This window comes from Ascaphus truei, chromosome 3 (assembly GCF_040206685.1).
Source record: "Ascaphus truei isolate aAscTru1 chromosome 3, aAscTru1.hap1, whole genome shotgun sequence".
Taxonomy (NCBI): domain Eukaryota; kingdom Metazoa; phylum Chordata; class Amphibia; order Anura; family Ascaphidae; genus Ascaphus; species Ascaphus truei.
In genome coordinates, this window is record NC_134485.1 from 186295537 (window position 1) to 186318386 (window position 22850).

Sequence of the window (22850 nt, forward strand, 5' to 3'; positions counted from 1 at the left end):
CTTTTTAGTTTTAACTTTAATGTGTGCATGAATTTTCATAGTAACCATTGCTTATTTGGTGCTTCTCTCTCTATATTTTATGAGAGGGGAGAGGGGGAGTTATATGTATCAAGGCAAAAGTAGAGCAAATCCGGGGCAAAAATATTGTTGCAGATATAAATTGAAAACAAATAATCATATTACTGTACGTTAAATGGGACTTTTGATGCTCAGAGCTTTCTTACGTATGCCTTGATATATACTATATGCTGCATAGTCTGTGTGTCTCTATGGCAACTACACAACGGGGGTAGAGAGTAATCTCTCCACCATCACTCCGCGCGTCACGTCATAGTGAGGGCGCGCGTCACAATGGCGTGCCCGCGCGGCTGGTCTCCTCCCCTTGCAATCACCTCTATTCGGCTCACGCCCCTTTTCTAGTGGGATCCGCCCAGGGAGCTCTCCAGCTACTGCCGCACGCGCCCCGATACACTGCTGCTGCAAGAGCTCATCCTGCTGCTAGTCCTCCGTCCCGTATCTCTTGCCCAGGAATGAGAAGCGATGGCCGGCTCATCCAGCGAGGAGAAAAACTGCCGCAGGTTCTTGGAGATCTTCCTAGGGGACTTCAGGGGACCCTTCGGGGAGGAGGACCCCATCCCGCTTCGGTCAATGTCTGATCACATCATCCCGGAGGAGGTGGAAGGGGAATGCCTGGACCTGTGCCTGCAGCAACTCTGCAAATAGTTAAGTCGTTAAAAAAAACTTATCCATCGCAATTTACCTTCTTCTCTCCTGCAGGGAGGACGTGTGTGTGTGTGTATTTAGGGGATAACACATGGCAGCCCAGGGATTGCATGTGGAGCATTAAATGCTATAAATAGATATTAAAGAGCTCTTCCCGAGGTCGTCCAGACACTTTGAATGTATTAGGACCTGGTGCAGTGATCCCCGAGAAGGGATGACAGTGACAAGGGAGCTGTCATATGCTTTGGTGTAGCTGCAGTATAGGCAGCATGGACAAAGTGAGATCAGTCACAGACCCGGGTTCTCCCATGTTTTCTAGCTTCCGAGGTGGGGGACACTGCTTTTGAGTTGCACGCTCAGTCAGTCCCCGTAGATCTCCAAACATAACAATGATGCAGACCATGCCTCATGTTAAATTTTCATATACCAATAGATGTTCGTGTGGAGTGGGGGGCGGCTTGACTAAGCTAGTGTATAGAGAATGAGAAATGCCAAACCAGGACTGATCAGTTGCTTCCAGAGATTTGACATGGTTGAAAGTCAAAGGGTGACGTGACAGTGACAAGGGGTTGTCATCTATATTCCAGAGACTTGACATGGTTGAAAGTCAAAGGGTGACGTGACAGTGACAAGGGGTTGTCATCTATATATGCAACTATGCATACAGCTGTGTTATGTATGTTATCCATATGATAAGAGACCTCTTCGGTCAGTCTGTATTTATATATTTTATCCCAATTGCTTTTGATTAGATGAAATGCTGAGTCAGGTGGTCCCTCTATTTTTGTGTCTTCCATCCCAGTGGGGTTCCATGGGGTCAAATCTACATTAAGCTTCATAGAGAATAAAAACTTAAAAGCGATGAGTGACTGAGCTTCTTGGTGGTCAGCTGGACACACCTGCTCCCCAAAGTGGAGTTGGGGTTTAGGATGTTTTAATATTAAAAACTTTTCATGACTGATCTGTCAGTTCAGATGTTCTTCAGGAGGTTACAAATGCTCAGGACAGTTTATGTTCACATACAGTAGGACGCAAATAATAGGGACACAGTCAGCCATGTCTGATTTTGTTTATTCTGGGAAATATGCACTTAGAATAAATGGACTATCAAATGCTAAATGTCATTTTCTTACGATGTGAAGATGGTGGGTGTGGTTGTACTGTCACAGTGTTTATTAAGTATGCGCAGAGAATGGTTTATCTGTTAATCCCTTCACTAAAGGAGCAGTCAGTAGTTTGCTCAGCAGTGGTTTCCTGGCTCTCTCATTCTGGAAGGTTTAAATGACCGCCAGCATGTCTAACATTGGAGTAGGACTTATCCCACCCCTAGTTTTTACATCTGTGATAAATGTCTATAACACATGACCTGCAAAGACTACACTGGCTAAACCTGTTCCCCCGAAAAGTCAACAGTCCCCTCACCTTCACATCTATTTGTGATGCTGGGGACACATTTGAATGTACATCTTATAGATACTGTACATGTTTATATGCACTACATGTATTTTAAAACTGCTATGCACTGAAATACTTCACCCAATAAATCCATGCCTTGGTTTTTAAAGAATGTAATTGTTGTCAAATGTATATCTTACTCTTTGCTACTGTAGCTCGTTTTGTAGATTTAAATGATAAAGCAGTGCTCAGTTAATGTTGTGGCATCTTGTTTAAGGACCAGTATAAAATTGTACTGTAAGCAGGAAGAAGCATGGTCTATATATACTGTAGGTCACAAGTGATCTCGTATGGTTATTTGTCTTCTCCCCTATTTTACTTTCTTATTTCCCATTTTTTTCTTTCCTTATTTGTGTCTGCTTCTCTCCTTCCCCCAGTAATTCTCTGTTCTATATTCCATTGAGGGTCACTTGACCATGTTGTCTAGATCTATATAAGCAGCAGAAGGTTTAAGCCCGGTCTCCTTTGAATTATAATTTTCTGGCATATTAATGTCTAGAAAGGGTTAAAAAGCACTCAGCGAGGGGGTTAAAATGTGAGCAGCATTCTATACATTTGGTGTTGTGTTAAATGCTCTGGTGAACCCATGAAACGGCTGATAGATTAACCACTTAATTGCTGGAGATGCCTGCAATATTTGGCTTTGTATGCATCCATCAAAGTGTTACAAGACCGAGAAAATCCAGAAAGATGAACTGACATGTATGCATCAATATTCGGCAAAAATTCTTTCAGTCACAGAAGCTAGTGTGGGGAGATTTAGAATAATTCCACACTAGTGTGTGTATATATAAAGTGCAGAATACAGCATTTATCTGGGCAATAAGGAGTTAAGAAAAGTCCCTTGCTTTTTCATCAGAACAGAATATGTGAATCTCCAAGGCGTGCATAGAAAAAGAAAACGCTGTTCATTGTTTTTCTTTTCTGCTGACATTTGTTACTTTTGATGGCTGCATATAAATAAGCACAAGTACTTAAGGATTTTGATAAAAGAAATGTGCTGTCACAACACTATGCAAAAAGAGGCTGTGACAATATGCAGGAACCAAGCAGTGCTCTGTTATCTAATGATATGAGGATAATCGAAGGTGTTACTCTACTGCATAGTAAAATCAAGGGCAAGGACTGTACAGCTGAGCAGTTGAAATATCTAAAAACTGTATACTGTACAGTCTTCCAGCCACCCTAGGAGCCTACTATTGACGGAAGATAATAATCTAACCCATTTCCAGACTCTTTCAAAGCCTGACTATTACACATGGCTACATCAGATGAATGTCGTTTTTGGAAGAGGTTAGAGCAGGGGTGTGCAAACTGGGGGGGGGCGGCAAGATATTTTCCAGGGGGGGGGCGCAGCGGTTGCATAGGCCCCGCACTCTTCCCCAAGGAATTTAAATTAAATGCCGGGGGATCGCATGAGGCCTCTGCAACTTCCCTTACCTTGTCTTCGGCAACGTGTTGTCACGTGACCCCGCAGCGTCATTTGACGTCGAAGACAAAGTAAGGAGGGGGCGAGAGCAGGCAAGGGGGGGCGAAGACTGAAAAGTTTGCGCACCCCTGGGTTAGAGGATACATGTAGTCAGAATTCTTTGGCAGCACTGACAAAAGTGACCTGTGACCTACTTGCAGCTAAATCTAAGAGTAATTTCTCCCTACTAATTCTCCGGGGTCACTCTGCTGCCTTCAACACTGTTGATCACCCCCATTTACTAAAAATTCTGCACTCCATTGGCCTTCGTGACGCAGGCTTCTCCTGGCTCACATCCAAACTTTCCAATCACTCCTTCAGTGTTTCCTACTCGGGTGTCTCCTCTTCACTCTCTCTGCTCTTCTCACTCTACACCTCTTCTCTCAGTGAATTAATGCAATCTTTTGGCTTTCAGTATACCAAAATATTGCTAAGATACGCCCTTATCTCACTCATGATACAACTAAGATCATAATCCATTCAATCATCATGTCCCATTTTGATTATTGCAACCTTCTCTTAGTTGGCATTCTCCTGGTCCCCCTCTCCCAACTCCAATCCATCCAAAATTCTGCTGCTAGACCCCTCTATCTCCCTCATCGCTCCACTATAATATCCCTACACTGGCTTCTCATAGCCTCTAAAATTAAATGTAAAACCCTAGTAATGACTTACAAACGTCTCAATGACACTGCCCCTCCTTATATCTCAGCCCTCATCCACAAATACATACCTAAATGCCCCCTACATTCTGCCCACGACATCCGCCTTTCCTCCCACCTATTACTTCGTCTCACTCCCACATGCAAGTCTTCTCCTGCGATACCTTCTCTCTGGAATTCCCTACCATGTATTGTACCATCAGACTCTCTCCCAACTTTTAGATGTTTAAAAACTCCATGAAAATATCTTTTCAAGGATGCCGACGTGCCATACCTCCTACCAACCAACACCGCTCCCCCTCCGACCCCATTAGGACCAGCTGTGTGGCTGGACCAATCTCTATCCATTGTAACATTTCACCCCCCTCCAAAAAAAAGGATCCTTAATGGCTTCAGCTTTTCAGACTGGGCCATATTTTAACCTGAGCCACACCTTATCCTACAATGATCACCCACCTTACCTTCTTGTACAGTATCAAGCATGTCTTTCATTCCATCTCGATTGTAAGCTCCCACGAGCAGAGCCCTCATTGCCTCTTTGTAGCTGTTTGTGCATGTTTGTCCTCACTTGTATGTAACTGTTTATGTAATATACATAACTGTACCCCATTGTACCGTGCTGCGGAATATTTGCGCGTCACAAACGATTATAATATAACTGAGACTTGGCTCACTCAGTCTGACTCTACACTACAAGCTGCCCTCTCTTATGGTGCAATACAGAAAATTAAGCGCAATGTGCCATCATACCCTCGTATCTTACAAAATAATTACATGTATACTTTCCAGCCACTCGATTAGACACAGCTCCAAATGATCAGACTGTCCAATAAGTCTGTGCAAAAAAAATCATATGTAGAAGTGAAAAAACTGGGATAAAATTTGCCTTGGTCAGAGCCTTCTCTGCCGTTAATGACGTAAAATCCTCAGCATAAAATGAAAAAGAGAAGAAAACAGTGTAAAACCATTTACTGGTAAAAAAAGAGACACTCATACATTCAACTCACTAGTGTAAGTGAGTAAAAAGCCTTTACAGCGTATTAAATTTGCCCCAAGCCTTCGTGGGGTGCAGTTGAGCTGTTGGCGTTCTCCCGGTGCTTTATTCTGCGCACCTGCAATGACCTCTGCCAGCTCCTCTGTCGTTGCTCACACGGTTACCTGCCGATGTAGAAGGACTTTTCGGTGCTTTCGGAATACACCTCCTTTAATCGCTCTACGCTTTTCACTGCTAGAAATGCAGCTTCACAAATAAATAATAATATTACTGAGACTTGGCTCACTCAGTATGACTGTACTAGAAGCTGCCCTCTCTTATAGTGGCCTTTCCCAACATTCCACGCCATGATGGCGTAGGACTTTTCTCAATCTGCCGCTTCCAAACCATTTAACAAGGCATCCCCTCACATTCTACACCTCGTCCTAACCCTTCTTCCTCAACTTTTTCCTCACAAAGGAGGACGTGTTGCTGATCGCTTCTTGTCCTTCTACCACTTGTCCTCTTGATCCTATTCCCACCCATCTTCTGCAACCATTCCCTCCGCCTTCAAGCACACACAGTTCTACCCTTACTCAAAAACAGCAAGCTCTCTATCACCCTGTCTCCCTCCTGCCTTTTGCCTCTAAACTCCTTGAACGTCTTGTATTCTCTCGCTTGCTCCATATTCTCACCTCTTTTTCTCTCCTTGATCATCTACAATCTGGCTTCTGCACTGCTCACTCCATTGAAACATCCCCTATTAAAATAACTAATGACCTCCATGCTGCCAAAGGCAAAGGTCATTACACTCTGCTCATATTACTCTACCTCTCTGCAGCCTTTGATACTGTGGATTTTTTTTGGGGGGTGCGGCAGTTGCAGGGGGGGCATGGCGGTTGCAGAGGCCCCGCGCTCTTCCCCAAGTCATTTAAATTAAATGCCGGGGGACCACGCAACGCCTCTCCAACCTTAACTTACCGTGATTGAACTGGCTTCTGGTCACGTCGCCATGACAACGCGTCATGGTAACGCGCATAAAATGACACTGCGGGGTCATGTGATGCCGGGTCACTGGAGAGGGGGGGCACAAGCAAAGGGGCCAGCACATGGGGGGCGCAGCAAAAAAACTTTGCGCACCCCTGCTGTGGACAATGCTCTTCTCCTTCAAATCCTCCATACTCTTGGTATTATAACAGAGCTCTATCCTGGATTTTCTTCTACCTCTTCCATCGCACTTTGTGTCTCGTTTGCTAACACCACCTCCTCTGTCAATCTTTCTGTGGTCATACCCCAGGGTACCTCCTGGGACCTCTTCTCTTTTTTCTTGACGCACACACTCTTATTATATCTCTTGGGTTCAAATATCATCTCTATGCTGATCACACACATTTTACTTTTGAAACCCTGATCTTTGGCTGAGTCCATGGAGTGGGAGACCGCGTGGAGGGGTCCGCGCGGGATGCAATCAGATTGCCTTAAGACATTGATTGCGCCCATAGACCTTGCGGGCAGAGGCAGGAGGGGGCGCTTGTTGCTCAAGAAATCAGTTGAAATTGATTTCTTGGGCGACACGCAGGTCACATGAGCGGCTCGCCCAATGAGGGCAAACCAGCTCCGTGACGCCCCTAGAAACATCCCCGCGGCCCGTCCACCATGACCAAGGAAAGCACCTGCTTCACGCGGGTGACTTCACAGCCTCCGCACACCTCAGCGTGGCCGAAGGCACCATGGCCCGGGCTTTACTCCTGCTGTCTAGACCAAGGCCTCTGAATGTGTCTCCACTATATCATCATGTATGGCCCTCTGCTTACTCAAGCTTAACATGCCAAAGGCTGAGCTCCTCCTTCTTTATCCCAAGCCTGACCCTACTGCCCCTTTCTACATTACTGTTGCCAGAACTATCATACACCTAGTATTACAAGAATGCTGGCTCGGAGTCACATTCTACTCCTCCTTCACATTCACAATGTAGCTAAAACCTGTCATGTTGTTCCCTGTAACATTGTAAAGATATACCATTTCCTCTGTCACTACTGCTTAAATTCTAATCCAGGCCCCCATTTTGTCCCGTCTTGTCTATTGCAACCTACTGTCCGACCTTCCAGTCTCCCCTACAATCTATCCTCAACGTTGGTGCTAGAATAATTTTACACTCCCTTAAAATCTGTCTCGGCACCTCTCCTGCTGAAATCACTCTTCTGGCTTCCTATAAAATTCTGTATTACTTACAAAATTCTCCTCCTCTCAGTTAAGTCTATACACTGTTCTGTCCCTCCTTACATCTCAGCCCTAATATTTAGCTATACACCTGCGGTATACACATACCGACTCTTGCGTTCTGCTCAAGGATGTCTTCCACACCCTTGGTATCTTAAGCCGTCTTCCGCCTAAATCCTTAAGCTCTTACTGCCCCACACCTCTGGAAGGCCCTTTCCTTCTATATCCGAATAGCACCCTCTCTCTCCACCTTTGGGAGCTTACTTAAAACACACCTTTTTAATGAAGCATATGGGTAGCTCTGCTGGCTGATACTATACACCTCATATGCACTGGTCTTGCCCCCTTGCAGTTACTAGAACATCCTCCTTCTGTCTCTGTAAATTCTCCCCACTTAGATTGCAAGCTCTTTGGGCCACAAACTCCTTTTCCTATTGTTACTTTTATGTCTGAGGCACTTATTCCCGTTGTGTTACGGCTATGAAGCACTGTGTACATGGATGACGCTATATAAAAATACATGCATACATTTGCAACTCTGGATTTATCAGAGGCTTGCAGTTCCTTCATATTTCTTATTAATCCAGTGTGGTGATCCTGTATGTTCTCAGGCTCACCCTGTGTGTGTATACTGTTTGTGTGTTCGCAGACTTGCTTTGTGAATTCATGCATGTTCTGATTCTAGCTCTGTACATTCAGTTCATGTTTTGAGGCTCTTCCTGTGCTTTCATGCATGTTCTGAGGCTCGATCTGTGCACTGTTATGGGGTTTGACACTTACAATTTGAACTATCAGTTCCAAGAGCCTAACTCGGCTTGGTAATACATCAGGATCTGACAAGCAAAATGTAACCCTTTAGTGCTTCACAATACATTGCATGTCTCTCCACTTGATGGGTTAAAAAGTTATTGGTAAGTAAAAGGATAAAAAAAAAGTGTTTGCTTGTGTTTGCTTGTGGGCTCTACAACAAAACATACTTTTGTTTCATAATTCCCTTGCATTTGTTTTTTTTAAAGCAATCCCTGCTTTTTCAAATGGTTGTCAGCTTTAATCCCACTCCATTTCCCTCATATCAAAATATGTACCTGCATTTAGGCAAAATGTTATGTAACATTCATATTTATATTTTGGTTTCAAATCTTTTTTGGCTGTAAGACAGAATATTAATATATGAATGTTTGGAATGCGGTGTATATTTGTGTATGCATTTGATGAGTGTGTTTATGAAAGCAAAAATTCATTTATTTCTAAACAATAATCTATATATTCTATACAATAGTGTGTGTATGTATATATAATATAATGCAACTTTAATTAAGGAACTTGGATAGGCAAAAAGTATGCTGCCCCTCCCAGCCAGTATAATGGTGAATATTTGAGTCACCTTCAATACGCAGATGACATTATTTTTGCCATAAATCCAGAAGACCTCCAGCAACAAATTGGAGAACTCGCCGAAGCAAGTTAGAAAGTGGCCTCTACATGAATCTCCACATTTGATGTTCAACAAATGTGTCAAGTCTGCAAAGATCGAAATAAATGGAATAGAACTATGTCTTCCTTGACCGGTAAATGACAATGGATGAGAACCTTCTGAATGAAATTCATAGGAGAATGAAGATGGGATGGAGAACATTTGGAACAAACGAGAATCTTGCAAGGGAATCTTCAACTGTGCCTCCAGAGGAAAGTTTTTGACCAATGTATTCTGCTTGTGCTCACAAATGAATGTGAAACTTGGACCCGAAATGCGCAGGTAATTCAAAAATTTCAAATAACGCAAAGAATTATGGAGGGCTGTATGCTGGGTATTACCTACCGAAGAGACAGGAAAAACAATGAATGGATTCAAAATCAAATAAAAGTCTGACATCACTTTTGCCGGCATCCCTCTGTATAATATGATTTTGCTTTATGTATACCACTGTTTTAGGTTAGGATAAGTATATTTTCTGTTCTCTTTGTGTGCAAGGCTGCTAAATCACTCAACCAGCCGGCACACAAAGAGATAGGGTCCTGCTATCCAGAATGTGGGTGGTGAAGTGCTTCAGTCATTGTTAGAAGTGGATTGGCCAATCACAGACAAGTCTCCACTCTGTGATTTGGTCCTTTCACAGCATCCGTATGCTGATTGGTCGGCACCCAGTCTTCCATGATTTTCTATGGAGATGGTGAGCCTACTGTATGTAAAGAGCTGCTGACTTTTTCAGTTCCACAGACTATTCTGGTCGTAGCATAGTAGGTGCCACCCGAGGTTTGTGCTGGAGACCCCAAAGCGTGACTTAGATGAAACAAGCGGCTATTTGAACTTGCTATAGTGCAAATCGCATCCCTGGACTACTGCGGTACCCAAAGTTGACGGAGAGTGGACGCGGCCCGGCTAAGTCTTTGAAGCGGCGCCTGGCACCTAGTTGAGTTAGGATTCTCCATGTAGTCCCTGTTTTGGGTGAGTTTGTACCCCACTGGGTGTAGGGCTGTGTCTGTTGACTTCGTTCAAAATAAACTTGTTTTATTTCACCTCTTGCTTTGTCTGGTGTCTGCGATCTCTGTGTTAAGTGTCCTTGTCACCCATGATAATCGGTACTTATTTTGACTTAATTTTTATAGCATAAGTTTTTTTTTTTTTTTGTTTGTTTTTAAAGATGCAAAATGTACTTTTCTAATGAAATGTCACTGTACCTCACTTTTTGCATTATTTCTGATGGGTTAATAATGAACAAAAACGCTAAAAACCCTCCATATATTGGCACCCATGGCTTTCCACCTCAACTTAAAACTTTCATACCATTCCTACATTTGAACTGATTTATTTGTTATTCTAATGGGTCTTCTACAGTATGTACATGCTGTTGTATAGTGGTGAGTACAGAAGTGGTCTAGTTAGTGGTTAGATGATTAAAGAGGGCAAATATTAGCATTGGATAAAAACAAGTTTAAAATCTGCAAGATCCATTGAAAAGCCTTTCAGGCACAGGGGTGGCGGTTGAGCCAATGCAGCAAATAAAGTGGAATGGCACAATATTGAGTCCAAGCTTTCTGTAGCAAGGACACGGGTTCATAAGGGAATGCTGCTCAGATGTTGAAAGTCATTTTTCTGTGACTTTAAAAGGGAACGGTCATCAAAACATAAATGCAAGTTTATTTTTACCTTCTTATTGATCATTTGCCATGTTAAACTTTAATCTGAAAGAAGCTTTGTGTAATACAATGCATGCTGAGTTATTAGAACTTACTACTAAGCAGAAAGTTAAGTCAATACACATTCTGTACAAGTCAATATAGCGTACAGTTTGAAGAGTGCCTTACAATGTACTAATACTGTTCTTGATTTCAAGAAATGATATAACTCTTAAGCAATGGAACAAAGCACTTTGGACTTTACTTCACAAAGGTTTTTACAATGCTTGTACTATATGACACTTTTCAGCGCAGGGTGAAACTTTATGGCTACCTTAAGGCGTCTTATTTATTTATAAAATGTTTTACCAGGACGTAATACATTGAGTTACCTCTCGTTTTCAAGTATTTCTTATAATGAAATAGCATTGCTTGGTAAATATGGGTCTGGGTCTACATTTTTAAATTAAACTATCAATCTTACATCATAGTAGTACACATTATTACAAATAAAACATGGGTTACATGAGTCTTCCTGTCTTCATGTAGTGTGCATGGTCATTCATCACCTAGTTTGTGAGCCCCACTATTAATTGGGAAGCTTTTTGATGACGTTGCAGACTGAATCCTGGACTCGACAGTGTCCACATTGCTGTAGGTAACGTAGTCTGTATAATTCCCTGCTGGTGCGTTTGCATTGGTTCTTGCAATGGCCATTAATGATTTGTAATGGCTCTTGCTGTACATAACTCCCAAAGTGCTATCATGGGGAGATCTCATTCCTTCCAAATAAAGAACTAAATCACTGGCAAAACTATGACCTTTACCACAAGGCCAGCAGATGGAGATGTAATTGCATGTGATTTAATACTCTCTTTAACCATTTGAGTAGCTGGGCATGAAGGCAACCTATGGAATGGAAAAGGAAACCGTTATTTTAGGTTCACTTCTTAAAGGTGTAATCCTTCTAGCTTGTCTTGTTAGTTCAAATCAATTTATATTATATTCTCCGATAGCTCACAGTTTCAGAGAGATATTGATGTAAGATCATTTTGTCAGGAACCATTGTACACGGCTAGGTCTCTGTATACGTTTAGAATGCATGCAGCAGTGTGAGGTAGGATCCCCTGATTAGAGCACAGCTAAAGATTCTGTATATTCTGTATTAGCTGAGTGCCATCTTTCTATTGTGATAGACGTTGTAATGTACTGCACCTTTTAATAAAGGCTTACTTTTATACGCATGGATGCCTGCTAGCAAGAGCGATGATCTAGGAAGCTATTTAAGGAACCGCCAGCAATCCTGTTTGCACACAATATACATATTTATAGCCCATGCCAGGTATTGTCTTTGTTCTTGAATGCATCGTTGGTTGCTATTTTTGTGTCATTCATGGACAATGAATGTAGCCTGGCAAAGAATTCAAGAGAAATTGCTTCTGCGCGTATGACAAGGGTTACGTGTCCAATTAAGAACCCTAGTCACACTGCTGTATTATTCACTTGTCCATAAGCACCCGCCTTCCTTAACCCCTTCAGAGCTAGAGTGGTGTGCAATGTTTTTTCTTTTTCTTTTTTCACAATCAGAATATTTACATGCTGCACTGTAAAATATTGCTTATGTTTCTAAAATTGCAGCACTACAAACATACTTTCCCTTTCACAAGAGTCATTTTCAGTAGCTCCAGCACACACAGCAGATGTTGCAATGTTGATTTTGTTTAGATGCCAAGGTTAAACTTCTGTCTTATTAACAGTATATTGCGCTATTAATAATGAAAAAAATGAAATGTTCTATATATGTTCCATACCAAATTATACATACGTGAATATTATGATAAGTTACATTGCAGGCGCTTTAGAGATTTATTTTCAGTTCAAAGGAAGATCAAGGGACATGTCCAAGGTCACACACAACAGACAATTAGGACCAGGTTTAGTAAACCGTGCTACGGCTTGGCACAAGTGGAAGTAAAAATCTGGGACCCTGTAGGAAACTGCAGGTACATTTGCCAAAAATGTATGTGAACAGGATGAAAAGGGAAACAATAAAAACTAGTAAAATTATCTAGGTATCTTGTAATAATTGATTAAAAAAAAAACTTGGAACCCTATTTAATATGCTGTAAAGCTGGCTTCCGATGCTGAAGAAGACTTCAGCTACATTCAAATGAATGAGACTAAAATTTGATTCAGATCAGATAAGACAGATTCACATTATATTGAGTAAAGGCTTTATTAGGAAATTTCCATGCCTACCTGAGATGCTGCATTGATCTTGCATTGCAAGTATCTGTGCTAATATCTTTGTACTGATGGAATAAATTCTGAAGTATAAATGGTATAAAATGCATCACAACTCCTGATCCTCGTGTTTTTTTATTATTATTCATATATTTTGGTGTGTGCATATACTGTGTGTATATGCACATCTAAAAAAATATATTTATATAATATATAAAAAAGATATATCTACAGTATATTACTATGAATGCATAAATGAACTTAAATAAAACCAGCAGAGGAGGCGAGTTAATAAATCATCATAATTGGGTATGCCAACTGCAGTGGAAAAAAAAAACAGATTACAAGATGTCTTGGAGCAAGCAGAAATAGCTAATCGTGACGGCATTACAAATTGAATAGCCCTGCTGAACTATGGCTGGGAGTTATCTGACGCAAATTGTTAGAAGCTTCACCCACATAAAATCTCTGCAGAATATCTCCAGAGCCTGTGAACTGTTTTGACTTTCAGTGGAGGGGTTTTCTCTGCATAGAATGAGTCACTTTGCACAGAGGATACTGTAGTAATAAAATGTACACAATCAAACTGTGTAGGTAGAAAATAACTGAAAATAATACAAAAAAAGTACTCGACAAGTATCTGAAAAGAGGTGTGTAAAACCCTCACAGTTACAGGGTTCAATTATGATCATGTAAATCTAATCCCTTCCCTGCCAGAGGGACTTACTCCCTCCTCACTTCTCGCCATACCTGACCACTTTGAGAAGGAATGGAGGAAACCCTGCATTTAGAATTTTTACGTATTTAACCCTTTGGGTGCCCTATGGACGTACAGTAGCTTCTATGTCATGGGGTCTGGCAATCCATAGGCCCCATCACCTAGTAGCTTTGTCCTAAATGCCCTGCTAGTTTTTCTAGGGGAGATCCTGTGGAGCTCGAAACAAGATTGGTCACTAAGTGGATCTTGAAGGAGTCTTCCTCTTCCGTCAGTGGTGATGGAGTGATCATGTGACGGCAGGAGGAAGAAAGGGACTCCTATCCTGCCAGTGGGAAAATCCCAAATAGGGGCAGATCAGCTGCCCCCCTCTGCCATGCCTGTAGGAATAACCCTGCATTTGGGCCGACGGGTGATTCCCCCGGGTGTCTAAGACCTTTTGCCGCCTGGACATTTAGCTGCCAGCCATTTTGCCCCCAAGGTAATGTATACTATAACACTATCCTTACCCCTTTACAATAAAACCCCCTAAACTCCTTACCCTAACCCTTTTACCCCTTATCCTAAAACCCCAAATAGTAACACTAATCTTTACCCTAAAAACCTAACCCCTATCCCCCTACTCTAAAAAGCTTAACCCCTACAGTTAACCCCAAAGGCTAATCACTTACCTAAGTGGAGAAACGGAAAACTGCACTTGCGTAGAGATACAGCTGAGGAAACAGATGAAAACCGGCACTTCAGTAGACTTTTTCAAACAGTCATCTGTGTTTATTTCAAGACGATCCTGAAACCTATTACTTTGAAAAAGTCCACAGGAGTGCCAATTTTCATCTGTTCTTCAGTTTTCGGGGAAAGCCAGGACCACCACTGCCACCCAGTTGTTCTGCCTGTTACTGCTGCCAAGCCCACGTGTAAGTTATCTGCAAAAATCACATTTTTCTTATCACGTTCAAAAACATTCATGAATGCTGAACAAACTCTGGCATTGATGGCAAAAGACTCGGAAGACAAACAAACGTTTTTTCCAATAATTACAAACAGTGCTATGTGCAAAATAAAAGTAAAGAAGGAATTTGCAGGTGAACAGGGTGCAGTATACACTAATCAGAAGAATAAGTTCAATTGGAACATTCAAAGTGCATATATATCATTGGTATGTTAAGATTGAGCACAGCCCTACACAGGTGATTGGAGCACGCCCTAAGTGTTGTCTCTTGATTGGAGGGCTCTGTGCAGTCTTCCTAGTCTCTCCATTCCAATATATTGTACATGTTGTCAGTTCACAGGAAGCATTCCTCTTCTGTTGTGGTCTCTCGGGTACAGGGATACTCACTTTATTTTCTTATTATTGACTATGAATATTGGTTACATTTCAGATGGCTAGTTGAGCGGCTCTGTTTAACTGCATTTCTCAGTACTATTTTAAAGTGTGCTTCCTTTCTTGTGCTTTTACCTAAAAAAATAAACCTATTGTTAACATTGGATGTTTAAGATGCCATGACAAGTAAAATAATATTTGCTGCAGTTTACTGTAGAGTTGTTCTGCTGGAAGCCTCATTATTGCTTTGAATGCCTGATAAGACCTAAGCCAATGAAGCATTTGCCTATTTTCCACATATTTCAGAAGCACAATTTGTATCACGAAAATCTCCCTTCAAGGTCTAATTGATGAACCAGCTGGTGCACAAGTGCCTGCTCCTACGCTGAATCATTTTTTCTGCCAAGTTAAAATCGAAGGAGTATTTGAAAAAACAAGATCCAATTTTTTGTCAGAGATGAAGTTGGGTATGACTATAGGATTTCCAAATGTGAATAGATTCTGCTGTGGACACAACTGGAGCAGCACATGAAAACCTTTCCAGGCTCAGATCTCATAGCACATTTAGGGGGGTTATTAATTAAACTGCTATAGTGCCAAACGGAGCACTATTGCCCATTCAAGTCAATGGGGGTTTCCCTTGAGATGATATCACATCTCACTTCATAAACTCATCCAGTATCACCGTCTCATCTTACAAGTTCCTTGTGTTCCCAACTCATGCATATCTGCACAGGATCCAAACTTTATTTTCAGACCACAAGCATCCTCTTATAAAGGATCCTACTTGCGTTCACAGCTAACTAGCTTCTCCTCAGCCCTACACCCATGTTCAAAAGATTCTACTTATTCCCCTAACTCCTGCTTGCAAGCCAATTTTCCAAGCTTATATTCGTGAGGTCAGTGATCCAATGCCCTTCTTGGTATCCCAGCTCATCTGGTGACCAAATGTGTATTTATCTAGAATCATCCAGTGTACCCAGCACTATTATGCAAGACAATACAAGGAAGATATATATCTATTTCTATATATCACATAGAAGACCCGCTACAGAAGAAGTAGGTATTCTAGGGTTACATGATCAAAACCACCCTATCCATGTCGTCAAAAAAAGTAACAAACAAATGTATACCGATCTGAAATCAGCTTAAAAACCTCAAAATGAAGCTGTAAAGTAATATCCAAACAAGTTTAGGGTGATGGTGCTGCCAGGGGTGTAAATGAATGAAAATGACAAAAGTCCTCTCGCTATCCCTCTTCCTCAGCCTAATTCTCTCCCTCCACCTCCTCCGCCTCTCACGCTCCCTCCACACTCCAGGCCCCCATCCTCTCATTCAATCCTCCCTCCCTCCTACTCACCACCCAACTCGCTCAATGCTCCCTCTAACTCAGCACCCCCTCCACTTACTTAGTCCCATCACATCACACACTAATCCCCCCTCCCATCACACTTTAATCCCCCCCTCCCATCACACTCTAATCCCCCCATCACACTCTAATCTCCCCCCCCCCTCTCCCATCACACACTTCCCTTTCCACCCTCCACAAGAGTTTGACGGTTCCGTGTTGGTGAATGTGAAAGTTGGGCCTGACCTCCGGTGGTGGCGGGGGAATGTTGGTGAAGACCTTGCTGCTGCAGCTGGGGAGAGCTGGGGCCCTGCAGCAAAACAAAGGCCAGGCATCCGGATACAGCTGCCAGGCCCGGGACAATCGTGCCAGCTCAACTCCTTTTGTTGGTGGCCCAGAATGCAATCTCGCCTCTCTCAGCATCCAGCTCATCAGAATGTCACTTTGGGGCCTTTTTTATGATACATGTATTCATGTGTTGTTTTCCCCAAGCTATAGAGGTGAACACCTGCTGGAAAAGAGATTGCAGATGTACATGACAAAGAAAGCGTCTGTCATCTATAAGTGTTCCCTGGCAAATACAACATTTGGAGTAGGCACTGCGAAGCCAAATTAACTCTTTTGCTGCCAGAGTTTGCTGGGAAAGGGTCAAATATCAATTATTAGTATCTCACATATACTGTACATTGCAAACACTGCTGTCCTTGTCATATTGCAGGCTATAAATAGCGGCATTCACTAAGCGATGCTATTCAATAAACACCTTCCAGGACTGGAAGATCAGCCATAAACTCCCATTCAATAGAATAAGCCCCTTACGCCAGCATTCGATGCAGCATTAACTGCCCTTGGCTTGAATAGCAGTTATCACCAGATGGAGTGCGACACTCTGCGTTGGACCTTTGCTCACCCCTGGTCTAACAAACTTGATACAGAGTTTGGTTTTCAGAGCTCCACAGAATGAAGCAACATCATGTCTGTTTCCATTTATAAACATTGTAGCAAAGTGGCATCACCTGTTTCTAATGTAGTGCTACATTTGGTTGCTACTCCGCCTTGCTGTTTATTTTGGATTAAAAAAATTGTTTCACTCCATAATGTCACAAACATAACTCATACAAGTACAGTATATGAACAATATTTTCATTTATTGTATTGCAAGATTGGAAAGCTGTCTGAGTTTCAGAAATTTTATTTATACCGATCCCTTTAACCGTTTAAAATAAGTAAATTCACTGCCAAAACAGGTAGCATTATGGCTTGCAGTCATAAGATGGAATGTGTGCAAGTGAAGACCTCATTAACTACTTAACCCAATAAGGTGCAGCGGGGAAAGATTGCACACCCCTGTTGCATAGTATGGTTTAGATAAAAAAATAAAAAAAAGTAAACATGCAGGGAGAACTGCACCCTGGAAGCACGTATTCGACAGCTTCAGTTTCTTTGGAAAAGAAGTGCAAATTCCTTTTTCATAAAAGGGAGCCAGAGGACATCCCTCACAAATCTTGGCTTACCACTCAACTCACTTTAAAAATGATTGAAAATATATTAAACTCTCTGATTTTTAATTAAAAAAAATGTGTCCATTGCCTAGCTTTGACTCCTTAGGCTAAGGCCCCGCTCCCTCAGTCAGCGTGCCCGCACTGCAGACAGGCGGCGCGCTGACAGGCAATTGACAGCGATATGCGGTCTGTAAGGAGCCGGGGCGGGAGTGGGAGGGGGGGCGTGTTAAAACTTTGCCAGGTCTGAGATCGTGGTGCCGTGGTGCCGTCCACCCCCCACCACCACCCCCACACACAACACCCCCACACACAACACCCCCACACACAACACCCCCACACACAACACATGCACACACAGCCGCCTCCCATCCGTAGCTCCTTCCCTCCCCTCCTTCCCTCATTGGCTGACTGCCGCACCACGTGACGCGTCAGAGCTGCAAATCACTAGGAGCTTGCAGCATCGGCCGGCTGACGCATCACAGCACGCAGTCAGCCAAGTAGTAAGGAGCCAGCGGGGACCTCCACACTAGAGGAAAAGGGCTGCTGGTCCGCTGCCGCGAGGGCCACCGGACGCAGCGGGACCAAAGCCTTAGGCTGTGGCCCGCTGCCTCAGACCACGCGCCCGCACTGCAGACAGGCGGCGCGGGGAGAGGCACTTGATAGCGATCTGCGGTCTGTAGGGAGCAGGAGCTGGAGCGGGGGGCGTGGTCAAAACAGGTCGGGTGGGCGCGGCAATGAGGTCGGGGGCAGGGCCATCACAGTGTGTCAGAGGGTTCCCTCCCCCGCCTCCCCGCTTCCCGAAGCCTCCCTGAAGAGAGAGTCTGTGGGAGGGAGCAGGGGGGCTCCCTTGGTGCTGCAGCTGCTTTCCCTGCTTCCCGAAGCCCTCCCCTCCTCCTCTCCGAAGCCCTCCCCGCCTCCTCTCCGAAGCCCTCCTCGCCTCCTCTCCGAAGCCCTCCTCTCCGCATTGGCTCACAGCCCCACCACGTGATGCATCGCCACTTGGGATTACAATTCTCTTGCATCCCCTGGCGGCTGATGCGTCACAGCGTGTAGTGAGCCATGCAGGAAGGGGGGACTGGGGCCTGCTCGGGAGGACACCATCATATGGTGAGTAGCGCGCGCCGCCGGACGCAGCGGGACCAAAGCCTTAAACATGTCAGTGCCATTAGTACACCTTGGTCCTAGGATTGATTGCCTCTTTGACTCATCAGACATCAGTACAACAGCCCCTGCTGAGAGGAACACTCTTGTATTGGTTAGAGGACAGGCACCAAAACCACACAAGTAACACTCAACAGCCAATATGATGCTCTAAATCTGTTCATCTTTTACTCTGTATAGAAATACTCATCCTTCCTATATAATGCACCACGCTCAATTGTAGGGGAGTTCACAGATGTGAATTTGGTATGCAACTTGTAATAATATTGAGAGAGAAGATTGCAGGTCTAGGATAGTTAGACGTGACCAGTTGGCCAACAGAACAGTCCGTCGTCGCCGAGCCAGGGAGTCTGGGGGATTCCAGGCCATTTTGGATAATGCTGATATCTGCAACCTAGGACCTCAATCCCTAATCTTAACCCTAAAAACTCTAATCGCTAACCCTAATATTACTAACAAAGCAGCGAAACGTGAAATCTTATGTTTTAACATAAATCAATTCTGTAGTATTAGATCATAGTGATTTCTTTTTTAAACTTGTAACAGTGTAGCTGCTGAGCTACACTGACTGAAGGATTAACTTGAAACTGAAAGGCGGCCATTATGTTAGGCATACAATCAGTATTATGACAGATTTATAACAGGAGCACCAAACGATCTTGGGTAAGAATATAGAAATATACATTGGCACATGGTTTACATATACAAATAAGAAAAGAAAAAAAAAGTTGGAAATTAGTATTGCTGCTTTAACCCCTAATTCCTCACCCCCAATTCAAACCTTAATCCCATACCATAAAATTCTCAACTTTAACACCTAACCCTAATTCTAAAAATCTACTTTCACCACTGGTTCTGGGGCCCTTACTTTTTTCTGTCTTTATACAGTTTGTAAGACTTCTCTTCATATGCATACTGATGATACTATCCTATATGCACACATCTCCTGCCTTTTTTACCTTGAAAATATACTGCAATCGGAATTTTCAAAGGTCGAAAATTAGATCACGCTAAACAAACTGTTTTTTAACACTGACAAAACAGTAATTATGGTACTTGGGCCGAAGGCTACATTTCTAACGCTTTCCACGACAAACAGTCAGGCCAGAACCAACTCTAACCCTAATCTTGCCCCAGTTACTAGTTTTAAATATTTGGGTATGTGGCTAGACTCCCAACTAACATTTAGTTTTCATATTGACAAACTGACATCTAAAATGTATTCCAAACTGGGTGTACTTTATAGTAATAAATCCTGTCTAAGCCCATTTGTCAAAGTGCATTGCACAACAGATGCGAATGCCAATTGTTGACTATGGGGATATAGTGTATGGTACAGCTCCCCAAATTCATCTCTGCAAACTTGACATTCTTTACAACTCAATATGCCATTTTGTCTTATGTAAATCCAACACCCACCATTGTGATATTTTATTTATACTAGGTTGGCTATCCCTTGAGTCCAGATGCAACTTCTCTCCTGTCTCTCCTGTCTCACCTTTTAAAGCTGCAGTTCAGTCTTTTTATTTTTAATTTTTTACATTTATTTTTTTACTTCAATAGTTTCATGTGTGCAATCTCTAATTACCTAAAGAACTGTATAGCTGCAGGTCAATTCGTTCTCCATGTATTGATAGGCGAAATTTGGTGACATAATTAGAGCTGGCATATGTTTTTATTTGCTTCTGTCAGTCAGTGGAAGCTCATGAATATTCATGAGCACTCCTGCACTGACATGTGCTAGAGGGAGAGCAGGGCTGACAAAGGGATGTGCCAGAGCTTGTGACAGGACATGAAGGGGCAGTGCCTTAGCAAATGGCTGTTAAAATAGAATACAAGAAAATTGGTCTTTCAAAGTTGTTTTTTTAAAAACAGAAAATGCTAAAAGTATTTTTTCTTACTACAGAACTGATTTATTAAAAAAAACACACATGCAGGATATTGACTGAACTGCAGCTTTAAGTACTTTCTAGACAAGTTACCCAATTATCTGAGCAGGTTTCTCATCCCCTACTAAATACAGCAATTATCTCCAGAGGTCTGTCTCCAGAAACCTGCTCACTGTATATTTCCAAGGTTCAATAAAGGATCCGGTCGCTCTTCTTTGCCTTACCAAGCACACCACTTCTGCAGCAATTTACTGGAGGCTCTGAAATCTGCCGCCACTTTCAAGACTTGGGCTATTTCCTACTTTAAACATGCTTGTAAGTAATTTGTAATGTCAACATTAATTTGTGCGCAGGGCATACTTTAAAATCAAAGATGACTCAATGTATTTTATTTCCTGGTAAAACATTTTATGAGTACAGCATATATCTGCGTTTCTACTTTGGCAACAGCAACAAATCAGATGCTTATGAGGGTTATTTGGTAAAGTCTCCTGCCTACTACACTGGGTGCAATAGATGAATTGTACTACAATTGCTTTCACTGAAATTAATTTTCTTTGATCAATATAGTGCTGTGTTTTGTGCTTGTTTTGTAGACCTTAGTATTGTATATACATTCAGTTGATGATTAGAGCTTGTAGAAAAATATTTACACACAGAGGCTGGAAGATGAGCTTTGTGTGTTGCAGGTAAACTGGGCTCACGTTTGATCTCGCATTCTCATCCTTGTTCTGTAATAGTGATGTATAGAACAAGCCTTTGAGGGAAAACTGCAGTGAAGGTTCTGATAAACAACACCTGCCGAGGAATCCGTTAAAGATTATAGAGGTAGTTTCCAACGGTCTGTAGCTTTAACACCTGCTTCGTAACAAGAAGATATCCTGTTCAAAAAGGCTTTTTGTTGTTTTTAACTGACTTGTTAATGGAGTCGTAATCTTAAACTCCTTGGTCAATAAAAGCTGTGTATGCATGTTTGGGTGCAGTTTACATGTAAACAAAACACATCATACTGCTTGACTTGTGTAAATTATTGAACAGTAGCGCTCAAATGAAATAGAATAAAACATCTGCTGTTTCGTACTGATGACTCACCTGGCTACCAGGAATTTAAACGCCTTACAAATGGAAGCAGCGTTCATTCCCCAAATCCATTTCCTTTTTTGCACTTCTGTAGAACTGGGGGTCTCGCTGAGCTCCTCAGTGGTGCTCCCAGCGCTGGGGATCCCCCAGTAAAATAGACTTTCAGGTTTTTGTTTTTTTTTAAGTTCTTCCCCAAGGCATTTAAATGAAATGCTGGGGACCGCGCGAGGCCTCTGCAACCTCTACTTACCGGGATACAGCCCGCTTCAGGATGCGTGAGCAGGGCAATGCCATGGTTCCCTAGTAACGTGACATCAAATGACGCCGCGGGTCACACGAGGTAAGGAGGGGGCGGCCAACGGAGGAGGTGAGGCAGGGGGGGGGGGGGGCGCCGCAAAAAAAGTTTGCGCGATTGTAGGAGACGACAAGATTAGCGCGCACTTGTTATTTCCCCTCTGTGATTGTATTTGTAGTCTCCAGCAAAAGCCTTTGTAGCTCAGGAACCAACTGAGCAGGCAGGACTGCTGCTTTACAATCCACTGTCCTACACATCCTCTAGCACCTTTACTACGTTTTTGTCTTTTCTAATCCACTAAATACGATAGAAAAAGCTTGATGAAGATAAAAAAACATAGATTGTGAATTACTGTGTTTCACCACTCTGGGTTATTTATTAAACTATGATAGTAGTGCTGATCAGGACACTGTAGCATGGAAAGTCTCACTGAAGTTAATGGGAGATTCTCTGCGTGCCAATCGGGGCACTATTGTAGGTTTAATGAATAATCCCCATAGGCTTTCCACCCCCATTACGTCGCTCTCTACATTTCATCTCCATCTATCACTGCGTTATTATTTGCATACTATGTAAATTAACAAGGAAACAACTGCCCTGGGGGGAACACATGGAAGGAGGTGAAGACAGCAGGAGGAAGACGGGGTATAAGGAAGATTTCCATATGGCACGCCTCA

At 42.7% G+C, this 22850-nt stretch overlaps 1 protein-coding gene across 1 annotated transcript in view; it reads left to right on the forward strand.

Moving 5' to 3' along the window:
• Window positions 1-413: 413 nt before the first annotated feature.
• PPM1E (protein phosphatase, Mg2+/Mn2+ dependent 1E) overlaps window positions 414-22850 on the forward strand; it is a 388527-nt gene continuing 366090 nt past the window's right edge. The window contains exon 1 of the mRNA XM_075589782.1: window positions 414-722. Coding sequence (XP_075445897.1) covers window positions 541-722 — 182 coding nt within the window. The 5' untranslated portion in view covers window positions 414-540. The remainder of the gene's footprint in view (window positions 723-22850) is intronic.